General features: G+C 38.7%; 1 protein-coding gene across 1 annotated transcript in view; it reads left to right on the forward strand.

The window, feature by feature from the left end:
* Positions 1–12,530, forward strand: part of ERICH3 (glutamate rich 3) — a gene marked incomplete at both ends in the record, with an annotated part of 118,885 nt that overhangs the window by 67,755 nt on the left and 38,600 nt on the right. Inside the window, 3 exon segments of the mRNA XM_082859163.1 lie at positions 1,006–1,192; positions 6,459–6,757; positions 11,721–11,951. Coding sequence (XP_082715289.1) covers positions 1,006–1,192; positions 6,459–6,757; positions 11,721–11,951 — 717 coding nt within the window.

A 12,530-nucleotide genomic window follows, 5' to 3' on the forward strand; every position in this document is an offset into this window, starting at 1 on the left:
AGTTTCTCAGAATTGGGTTTTGGGATGTATAGGGTGAGACTTCTTCAAAAAGCATTATAGAGACTTGAAATGATTAAAAATTTTTAATTGCAAGCAGTGGTTCTTTTGTTTTTTGCTGTACGCGGGCCTCTCACTGCTGTGGCCTCTCCCGTTGCGGAGCATGGGCTCTGGACGCACAGGCTCAGCAGCCATGGCTCACGGTCCCAGCCGCTCCGTGGCATGTGGGATCTTCCCGGACCCGGGCATGAACCCGTGACCCCTGCATCGGCAGGCGGACTCTCAACCACTGTGCCACCAAGGAAATCCAAGCAGTGGTTCTTAATTTATTGGTGAGACTTTTGGGTGGGTTAGGGATCAAGAAGGGGTCTCAAATCTAGGCAGAACTGAGAATGGATTGAAGATGGAATAATTCTGCCTCATCCATACATGTATCAGGATGTTTCAAGTCACAACTAAAGACAAAAATTTATTTAAAAGCATTACTGAGTAAAAAAATAGTCATATAAAAGCATTACTGAACTCACAGCAGCCTTTTGTTATGTACTTTATTGCTAGATAACATAGCAAGATAGAGGCGTGGAATCTAGAGAGATGTTTGGATTCAAACATTAACTCTCCCACTTATTGTATGATTTTGGCTGAATTACTGAGCTCTAAACCTAAATTTCTGCATTATGGAAACTAATGATAGTAATATTTCCACTTCATATGGTTGTTGAGAAATAACACACCCAAGGTAATTAGGCATAATGCCTGGCCATATTAAATGCTCATATAATTTTAGGTTTTATTATTTTATTACAAGTCAAAGAGTTTTATAATGCCTTGGAGTATTTATTATATATATAAGTAATAGAATGTGTTTTTGTGGTTAAAAAATTGTCCTCAAGTTAAAAAGGAGATCTAGAAAATAATATTGTACTTATATAACAGAAAAATGTGATTTAAAACATGTTAGTTCAAAGTCAGTTGCTTTCACTAATGTATTTCCTTTTTAAATTCCAGAGACCTTTCAGTTTATTTCCAAAAGACACTATGGTTTCCCCTTCAGTCTCACCTTTTTCCTGAACGGGATACAGGTGGACAGGTTAAGTTCCTGCTGTGAATATAAGCATCGAAAAGGTTCCAGACTTGGAGGCAAACGAGGCTACTTTGGGTTTGTGTGTGTCGAGAGATCATCTCCTTGCTACAAGTATGGAAACAAATGTCCTTTGGTAGAGGGCAAGTTTTGCTACATTTTTCTTTGTATGCTTTTACTGATGTATTTCTCAGCACAATTTGTTAAGAATCATATCAATGTAGATGAGCCTAAAATATCTAAGTTAAAAGTTGTTTATCACAATCCTGTGTGTTGTATTTAAAATTATAAGATATAAAGTAGATTTTCAGATTTATTATATAGTGGGCATAAAAGCTGGTGGTGTTTCAAATTCTGTTTCTTTTCTACCTCTTCCTTTCCTCATGATGCTTTACGTTCTGCCTCTAAAGGGAAAGAGAGAGGCTTTCCCCCCCTCATTCCTCGTAGTAATTTATTTTGAGCTGCGCTCCAGAGCATGTGTCAAGCATCCGGCTTATATAATTGCATATTATAGGTTTTGCATAATAGAGGTGTGCCTGCATTATCGTGTAGCCCCATGATCACTCTCATGCCCCTAATTTCAATCTCGGACATAAAAAAATACATGATAAAAGGTCAGTTTTGACTATTATTCATCAGTTTTCATATTGGACATTCTGTTTGTAGTCAGGAGATCTTCCTGCAGGCTTTGCTTAATTTTTTCCTGAAAGTACTCATGGAGAATTGACTCTGTGCCAAGCTAGAACATGGCAGTGAACCAACCAAAGAACCTGACCCATAGAGCACCTTCCGACAGGGGAAGTGAAAATAATATACCAATAACCCCATGCCAATATACCAATAATACAACAACCAATTAATGTATATTAGATGGTAATATGCATGATGAACGCAAAGCAGGGTAAGGGAGATATAAGGAATGAGGGGGGACAAGTATCAAAAGGCAGTATTATTTTATGTAGGATGGTCAGTAAAGGCCTCTCTGATGTCTTTCGAGCAGAAACCAGAAAAAAATGTCTCCTTTTTCAAATAGGTTTTCAGGTAGAGAAAAAGCATATACCAAGGGTGAGACAGGATTATGCTTGGTGTATGTAAACTAGTGTGATCAGAGCAAAAGTGAGAAAGGGACAGTGATAGAAGATGTCACTGTCAGAGAGACAGTGGAGTCAAGTCATGTAGAGTCCTATGGTCATTGCAAAGACTTTGACTTTTATTCTGAGAGGGATGGGAAGCCTCTCAGGTAGGTTTAGAGCAATGGCCTGTCATGATCTGATAGTAGCTCCTATGGGAAAAATAAAATAGGGAGGGTGTGGGGAAGGGTGGAAACTACTTTAATCCAGAGGAGAGAGAGTGGTAGGAAGAGTTACAAGTGATTAGGTTCTAGACATATTTTGAAGGTAGGGTTTACAGGATTTATTGATGGATTGGATTCAGGGCATGAGATAAAGAGAAGAGTCAGAGATGATTGAAAAGTTTTTAACCTGAACAACTGGAAAGATGCCCAGTTAACATGGGGAAGACTATGGAAGGTGCAGCTTTGGGAGTGGAAGGAGGGGATTTTGGTTTTGGACACCCTGAGTTGGAGACGTCTATGAGATATGCGAGTAGAAATGTTGAGTAGGTGGTTGGATCTGTGAATCTGGGGTCTGGTGAGAGGTCCAGGCTGGAGATATATAAATTTGAGAATTGTTTACATATGGATGGCATTTAGAGTCATAAGATGGGATGAGACTGCTTAAGAATGGAATGCAGTAAGAGAAGATGCCTGAGTAATAAGCTCTGGTCACTTTAGTTCAAAGGTGAGGAAGATAAAGAGGAACCAGGAAAAACCTAGGAAGGAAGGCCAGTGATTAGACAGAGAACCCAGAGAAAGCAATGTCCTGGAAATGAACAAAATGTTTCAAGAATAAGACATAATCAACTGGGTCGGAGGTGTGGTTAGGTGAAGCAAAATGAAAATTCGGGATTGAGCATGATTATTTGGTCATGTGTTGGTTATTGGTGATCTTGGCACTAGTTGCTATTGTGGAGTGGTAGGAATGCAGACTTGTTTGGAGTGGGTTTAAGAAATGATTGGAGAAGAGCTAAAGCCAGAGATGATGGATAGCTCTTATTAAAGAGTTTTGCTCTAAAGGATGGAAACTGGGTGGCAGCCAGGAGGGAGGATGTAGGGGCCCAAGGGGGCTTATTATATTTTAAGATGGGAGATATTATAATATGGTTATAAGCTGATAGATAGGGTTGATACCCTAGGGGGAACAAAAACACATTGATCAGGCGTGACATAGAGAGAGAAATTGCTGGGGCAAAGTGCTTGAGTAGACTAGAGGAGATGGGATATAGGGCTCAAATGGAGGTGTTAGCCTTAGATGAGAGGAAGCATTCTTCTGTAGTAACAGGAAGAAAGACGGCTTATAGGGCAGAGAGAGATGCAAGTTGGTGGCTGTGTTGGGATCAACTGGAAGTTCTCTGCTGATTATTTCTATTTTCCAGTCAAAGAGTGATTGGAGCCTTAACCTCAGCTGATTATGAAGCTAAGAAAAAATTGAAAACCAGTGTCTTATGAGAACTGTGCATTTTAGTTGAGGGTAATAGAACTTACTCTTAAACATCACAACCATTTTGTTATTATTATTTGAAAACTTCAAAGAAAGAAGCTAGAGAGAACCAAGTGAAATCATATAAAGAATTGTACAGAAGCTAGTTAAGTGTTGAAAGGAGAGTAGATGCCATCCATCAGATTTTGGCACTGATTATTAAACCTCGATAGAAAGTGTTTAGGACCAAACATTTTATAGCTTGGATTTATACAGCAGTTCCCAAAGAGTGCAATGTGTTCACACATGGATGATTGTATACAAACTCATTAGCTTTCCTGGGAGTTAAACAAATGACTTGCCCACAAATGACTTGTCCACATATATGGAGAACACATATTTGACTTGGAACAGAAAAGCAACCTCAGGTAGGTCCTAAATATACCTAGGCATTCCTGATACATTGCCCTAGACCATTCACTGTCCCACTTGCTAGATGACTCTTTCACACCTCTTCTCTCGCTTAAGGAGGAAGGATTTAGAAATTTTTGGAGTTACCTGTTTAAGGTCCTTAGAAAACAAGAAAAGCTTAGCAGTGTTCACTTCCAAAGTATGGAGGTTCCACACTTTTATCCATCGCTCAATCATGGGAACTCTTTGAAGAGTCATGGTAGTTACTTTCAGTTGCTAAAGTGAAACACAGGAAAAAGAATTGCGTAACCAAGAGAATGCAGATTGCTTTGAGCTTTAGTAATGAGAATCAACACCTCATATTATACTCAGAAGTCAAATAGGTAGTCAGTGAGGAGGAGAGCACAGATGTTATCCACTTTGTTTGCCTAATTCCCTTAAGCAGATGGGCAATAAAAAGTCTGTGCATGCAGCAGGGAGGCATCAAAGCCTCTACACAGTCACAACATAAACTAAAAGTAACAGCATATCAGAGGCTCCAAATCAATGTATTTGGTGTTGCCATTGATAAGGGAAGAATAGCTTGAACAGAAGGAATGCTAGTAATCATAGTCTCTGAAGATTCATGACACCTTTATTCCAAGGAAATCAGTGTGCTACGTATATCATCATTATAGTCAAGAAATAATTTATCATGCTTAATATGGCTGAGGTAAGTATGTTCTGATTATCCCATTTTTCACAGCCTGATAGTTACTTTGAGTGCATATCCTTTTAGCTTTATTTTATGGGGAGATAGTGAAAGGATAAGTGATATAACTAAGTTCTCATATTTACTTGTTGGGAGAATGAATTAAGATCAATTCCTATGCTATTGCTAGTCTAAGGATGGCTGAAATTCAGTGATATCTTCAGTTTAAGAAATTGCCATTGGACTTGATTCACATAGAGGCAATTTTCAGATTTTACATATTGTTTCTATTCTTCCTGGACTGGAAAGTCTTGACTGCATTCTGACCCCACTCTAACTGACCCAGTTCCCCAGTAGTTGTGTGACATGGAGAGAAGGGAATGTGTGAAGTTCTAGAGGAGGAGTGGGGAGACTGGTAGCTGCCAGGCACCTCTTTCAGGTCAGGGATTGTCTCCAGGCCTTGGTGAAAACTTCTCCACATTCTGTTAGTCTTTGTGAGGAGACTGTGAGCACGCCCTGGTGGTAAGCCCAGCAGTGTAACATTTGTCTGTGTAACTAGTCATCTGAGAAGGCTATACCTGTAATCTAATCATATGGGTGTACTTCAGTGGGAGGTGATGGGAGTCTAACAGTCCTGAGCTGAAAGCCAGCTTTATCACTAACCTGCTGGGTGAACTTGGGAAAGTCATGGAATCCTTGAAGCCTCAGTTTCCTCATTTGTAAAGTGATAACGATAGTTCTTAAGTTATTGGTCTGTAGGGGAATATATCATATAAGACCATGTATATAAAGTACCCAGTAAAGAGGTTGGCACAGAAGGAGTGCTGGATGCTCTTATTGTTATCATAGTCATCATTTTTATTAATGTATATATTACAGTTATTGGAATTCCTATTTTGATATTAACTTGAGAGATAGGATAAAAGCTATAGAAGAATTTATTAATGTTACTTTTGTTATAACTGATTTTTTAAAATATTTTTTAATGTCTTAAAACATTCAGATCATTTGCTGGCTCACCAGATTTGACTTAGAATGACTTTATGACCTCTATAGATTATTGCCATTTTCCAAAACAAAAGCTTATTGCCAGGAAAAATCACCAAAAGATTGTGGTACAGGTTTCAAAAGGCCATTCTAAAAGCAATAATGACAGTTCTGTTAAAATGAGCATTCAGGCTCCTGAAGTGTTTATTTAAAGGGCACAAAAATATTTAACTGATTGTGTTTCTTAAAAATTCAATCATAATTATTTAGAGTCAATTTTGTATGTAAGTCTTTTTGTTGTTGTCTTGTTGGAATAATAAATTATCAAAGACCGAATGACATCTTTCTTCTGATAATTTTTATCTCAGCTTCCTTTTATTGATAAACCTGAATGTTCTTTTATCACATAATTCTAATATGAGGACTTAAATTACCTATCTATCTATCTCTGTTATAAGGCCAAATATATACTTTAAGGCGCAAAGTTTAGTTTGAGACTATAATTCATTGTTGTTAAGTTGCTTTCTTTTCTTGTGTAATTACTGTGGGTAAAACTATTAAGAATTGTTGTGTTTACAAGGTTTTGGTATTAATAAGGAGAAAGTAGTTTATTTTAATTAACTCTGTGTACTATGATAAATATGTGTCTTGTAACATTTCTTACTGGAATAAGAGAAGTGATCTAAAGATCTTTGCAGTTCCATTGTGCTATATATAAAGGTTAATCAACACTTTATGTTAATATTTTTTCTAGGTGCATTATTGCAATGGGCCTTGACAAAAAAACAACTTCACCAAAACCTAGGAAAGAAAAGAGTGTTGAGAGAAGAGAGGGATTGATGAAGGGTGACGGGAAACTGAGGAAGGATAGAGAGTACCTGATACCAAGGAGAGAGATGAAGGGGAGCAAAACCTCAGCTTCAGCCATTTTTTCAGCTCAAGAGCTACATACAGGGATCGGCGAAGTGAGAACTGCTGTCGAAGAAATGGAACGTAAAGAAAAGCCAGGACAAGAAGTCTGGGAAGATGACCAAGAAAACATATTTAAATATGGTAATGAGTAACACTGGGTCCTTTTGCTGTTGCCTGGTGTGGTCGTTTTGTTTAAGACTTTACAATGTGATTATAAAAATTTGCAAAAATATCCATTAAATGTTGTTACTCAGTTTTGATCTTCAGGCAACTGTGTTGCAGGTGAGGAATCCCTGACCACCTTCTCAACCATTTTGCAAGGAGTTCTGTGTGGCCTGTCTTAGAGGAGGGCAGCCTAACTCCAGGGGGTTGGAGGTGCTTGGAGGGGAAGGCGGGAAAGGAGAGTTTGCGTCTGTGTGAGCCAGAGGCTCTGTTCACTTATGCAGGGAGAGACCATTTCACCGAACAGAATTTTGCCTGTTTTTTTCAGTATTTGATGTACTTGCTTTGGTGAAACTGATGCTTTGGCATCAGGTAGGAACAACCTATATGATTATATAGTGATAGAGTATTCTATAACTGAAAACATTTGATGTAGGCCTGGGGTCCTGGAGCTTGTCCGCATTTCTTGTTTTCTTGTTCTTCCCTTCCCTCCCCTCCTATCCCTTCCCCTCACTCTCCTCTCCTTCCTCTTCATCTTCTTCCTCTTCATCCTTCTCCTCTGCCTCTTTCTCCTCGTTTCTTTCCCCCCTCTAACTGCATACACACACACACACATATATATATATATATATATATATCTCCTTACCTTATATATATACATACCCTCACCTTTTGATGTAGTAGATATTATTACTCTCTCCATTTTAAGAAAATGAGGCTCAGACATACAGAGAGAAAGTAGCAGAACTAAGTTTCATAGTGTAGGAAAGGAGAAACTTTTCCCTCTACCCATCTTAGGTTCATTAACTGTATCCTTGTAAATGAAACTGACAAAAGAGATTAAAAAGGGAAAACAAGCAAAAGTTTATTAGCAGGTGCATCGTGCATATGTACGGGAGCACTCAGCTGAGTAACTCAAAGGGGTGGTTAGAACTTGGGCTTATATGGTATCTTAATAAAATAAAAATACATTTTTTCAAGAAGTGACAAGGCAAAGGAAAAGGACATTGAGCTTCCAGGGGCAACAAATTGTGGGAAGGCAAATATTATGTGGAAACTAATGGAAGATAAGGGCTAGTTCTAGTGAAGTTTGTTATGTTGATTCCTCTGGTGCCATCTCTGGGCTGCTAAGGATCAGAGTTGTCTCCTATGATTAACTTTTGTCCTTGCTGGGAGAGAGAGGAGGGGAGACACCTTCAAAAATGTATGTCCTGCTTTTAGGGAAATGGGGGGAGGGCAGAGAGCTTCTCTTCTATTTACTACTTCTCAATTGCCTTCAGCTCAAAATAAACCTTATGCCCAAGTGGCATAGTTTGGGGTGGCATACTCTGCTACCCTTTAATACTCAGGCTTGTCTAATTCCAAAGCCCAAACTTTCAAACACTGTACGTATAACCTCCTCTGCTGTACAAGCTATCCTTGATGTTACCTGGTTGTGGGTGATATGTCCAAAGAATCAGAAAAGGGGAGCTGCCTGAGTGTCCCTCTTGCACCCAGGAGACAAAGCCTGGATTAGAGGAGCGCTAGCCATTGGCTGGGATGAGTGTGGAAGGGCTGGTATCAGGAAAGGGGCATCTCCTAGGTCTCTTCTTCCCCACCTTCTCTAGTTGCCGCCCAACAGTTTCAGAAATCCAAGAAAATAATTACAGAGTTGTTACAGCATTGGACTTTATATCTGTTTATTACTGAAATAATGTGACTATCTAAAAAAAATTTCCCTCCTAACACTTTGACCCAGCTTACCTCTCTCCATAATCCTTTCTAGTCTTTATTCTTATCTTAAACTGAAAATTTTACAATATCTGTAGATAACAATAGCAACAGCAGAGCAATTAACAAATGGGATGTGTTTTCGTGTTTTAACTTTCACAACATACAGGTATGTTTATTTAGGCCATGTTCAATTTCTGTATTTTATTTTCTTAAACCAACATGGCCTGTGCTATGAGTAGCATACTTTATGACTATTAAACAGCTTTTCCCAAGTCCTTCCTTCTGTGTTGGCTCCTTAATGGACTTTAAATGCCCATTTCCATTTAAGGAAAGAAGAAACAGCGCAGCAAGGCTTCAGCTCTCTGTAGAACAGCCGCTGATGGTCAGGGCAGCAAGAAGCCTGTGAGGAGGTCAGCGAGGGAGAGCTGCGGAGGGATTGATGTTGACCTCGCGTTGACTTGCTTCCTCATTAGTGGGGATGGTAAACAACAAGCTAATTACCTTCTCTGGAAGAAGAAAGATGAGATGGGGAAACAGAAGAAATTATGAAAAGGGATACAGAAAGCATGCCACTAGTTCATTCATATTGAAAACATGAGTAGATGAGACAAAGGAGGTGTGCTTTGAGCTGTGATGCTAATGCAGTGTTCCCGGTTAATAGAAGGCTAATATTTAAGTGTGATGATAGAACAAAGCCAGGGCAGCCTTGAATTTTGTGTTTTGAGAGAAAACACTGAAGCTCCTGCCGAATAGGATTCAGGGATTGTTCTTGTGGTTCACTACATGGTCCTTCGGTTTTATGGTCTGCTTCAATAATATAACTGCGATTGTGTCCTAATTGTGGACACTTGTACGACTCTGATTTTAACCAGGTGCCTCCATTAAAGTGTATTGCTGTGGATAAAGCACACATTGTGTGTGATTGCTCCTATTCTATGACCAACTCTCTCCACCCCCAATCAATCATGATTACTACTAATCTCTAACATTTATTAGGAGCCTACTGTCCTTGGCAATATACTAAGCATATTTTAGGGATTATTGCTTTTAATAGTCCCCATAGCATTGTGAGGCAGGTACCACCCATATCATAGGTGAAGAAACTGAAGCTTAAAGATGTTGAGCAAATTGACAGGTCACACAGCTGTGCTTTAACTGGTACTTGGACACATGACAGCCTGACTCCAGAACCCTCATATTTCACCACGCTGTAATACTGTTGATGGACTTGCAGCAATTTACTCATGTACTGTCTGGCCCCTGCTTATCTTGTGACCAGCAGCAAATATCTCTTGTTTCTAATGTGTTTCTCTCTGTGTGTGAATTCTGTGGCTAACTTCAACCACTCCTAGGAAGTCTTCCACAATCTCCAAATGACTTTCCACCCTTGTTTGACTCTATTCCACTTATTTGACACTATGTCACATAATTAATCATGAGTCCTATATAAAAATCTACAGCAATTGAGCCCAATAGTGCTAAAATGAACATTACTGAGGGTCATGTATAAAAACTCTTCTAACATGAGTACAGTATTTCTTGTGTACCTACGTCTTATTTCCTCAACAAAAATTGGAGATTCCTTGATGGGCAGGGGTTGTGTTACTGTAATGTCTTTTATCTTGCAATTTTAGCCTCTTCCAAATAGAAGGGTCTCAATAAAGTCTTATTGATTGACAGCTGACTAAACCAAGTGAGAAGCTATCCCATTACTTGGCCTGAAATATTTGAATCAAAATATTTGTTTTTATTAGTATGTCTTGTTTCCATCATGCAATATAAACTAATTTTTTCAACTTCTTGCTTATTTTATAATTTTGTTCTACTGATTCACATTTCTCTTTCTCCATATTAAATCTCTTTCTTGAAAACTTTCTCGTGGAGAGTTCTCTTTGTTTGCCTTTTTTCATTACAGTTTCTGATCTCACTTTTCTTCTCACATCGCCCTCATCCCTTCTCTGCATTAACAGAGCTTTCTTCATATGCACAGGGCATGCATTTCTAAATTAAGTTTCCTTCATTGTGGCAGAGTGGACAGCTCTCAAGTAATTACCCGAAAGGCCCCCACTGCTGGAGAAGAAGCCAGACTATCTAATAACTAAAACACACAAAATAGGGAAAACTTTATTTTTCCTGTAATTTTTATTTTAAAAGATAATTGTTTATTTGCTTAATTGGTTCTGCATGAAATCCTTTTGCTCTCTATCCTTGGCATGTTGTCACTTCAAGATTTTTAGTTTTTGGCGGAAGAAAAAGGGGAACAATTAAATATGAAAGGTGAAAAATTATAACCACAAGGGACAGATGGCGTTTATCTGATGTGACAGTTTCCTTTTTCTGCTACAGATGTGTTACATTTCTGAAGAAATGAAGCAAATTTATGACTGTGACAGGAATATTCTATTTTATAAGAATTTTTATCCTTGGAATGTAATTATTTTATTGATTGTAGGGATGAATAATGCATATGATTTCAGTTCTGGCCCAGATACAGAATCCTTCATAATGCCTTTTCTTAATGTCCATTTGGTTCTCTCAAAGAATGTGCTATTCACAGTGTTACTTCTCAGGGCCTTTGGACTTGATTAATTGAATATTTTCCACTTCACTATTCATTAACTTGATATCCAAATATTTTGAACATTCTTCCTATGAAATATGGCCTCACTGGGTCTCCAAATTAACTTTCATTATTATAATCCTGTTCTCTTTTAAATTTATTTCTAATTTATTGTTTTCTATGAAGTTCTTCTCTTGTCCATTTTGGTTATTGTAGATGATGATGTCCATTTGTAAATGAGCTTTTTTTTTTTTTTTTTTTGCGGTACGCGGGTCTCTCACTGTTGTGGCCTCTCCCGTTGTGGAGCACAGGCTCCGGACGCACAGGATCAGCAGCCATGGCTCATGGGCCCAGCCATTCCGCGGCATGTGGGATCTTCCCGGACCGGGGCGCGAACCTGTGTCCCCTGCATCAGCAGGCGGACTCTCAACCACTGCGCCACCAGGGAAGGCCCTGGAGTTTCATTTCTTTATTGCTCTTGTATACGTAACTGGTTGCAATCTTTGATCATTTGCTATTAGTTTTCCATGTTCACTAACTGTGTGAAAAAGAAGTGAAGAAAGGCCCAGAGAGGAGAGGATAATGGAGTCAAAGCTCTCATTAAAATGAAATGGGTTAAGTATTAGGGATTCTATTTTCATTCTCATAGTGGAGCTTTTCTTTTCTCAGAATATGAAGAAGATTTCGAAGCAGATGAGGAGAAACAAGATGAGAAAGCTAATGAAGGACAGGCTGATGATCCAATGAATGGAATGCCAAAGTCACCCTCAGATGATGAAAAAGATCTTTTAGACGCTGAAAAGGAGAGTGAAACTTCGTGGAAGGCATCAGATGCTGATGACAGTGTGAAAGATGAGGTTGATGGATGCTCTGAGAGTGAATTGGAAGAGGATAAACATGGCAAGTTGATTAGCTTATCATTTGACATAGGCTGTTTAGCAAGTGTACTCACTACTTTTCTTTTCTTTATATTTAATGAGATAATCTTCTTTAAGAGACTGTTCAGAACCTGGTTCCCTAACCGAGGATGCTGATCAACCCCTCTCCAATAGATATCCAAATTATGGAGTCATTCTTCAATCCTTTCTCTTTCTTTAGTTTGCTGGGATTTTTCAGCAGGGTGTCACGTGAAGCTTGTAGTGACACATCTTCTATTTACGTAGAAAGTTACTACCTTTTTTTCATCTCAAACTATCTCCTCTTATATACACACACATATACACCATTTTTGTGGCTTTGGCAAAATGAAAAGTAGCTCCCATTCAATTAAGGGAAAAGTTGAAAATTCCTCCCTTATGTTCATATTTTTTTCTTAACTTACCTGGAATGCAGATGCTGGCATATTAGTTTATGGAAGGATTATTGCTCTTGGCAAAGCTTACCCCTTATAATCTTCAAACCTAAAACGACTCTGAATGTTCACAGGGAAAATACAGAGCTTTTCGGGTAGATAAAGAAACCCTCATTATCTGAGGCATA

Source organism: Leucopleurus acutus (genome assembly GCF_964270905.1).
Source record: "Leucopleurus acutus genome assembly, chromosome: 2".
Lineage (NCBI taxonomy): Eukaryota > Metazoa > Chordata > Mammalia > Artiodactyla > Delphinidae > Leucopleurus > Leucopleurus acutus.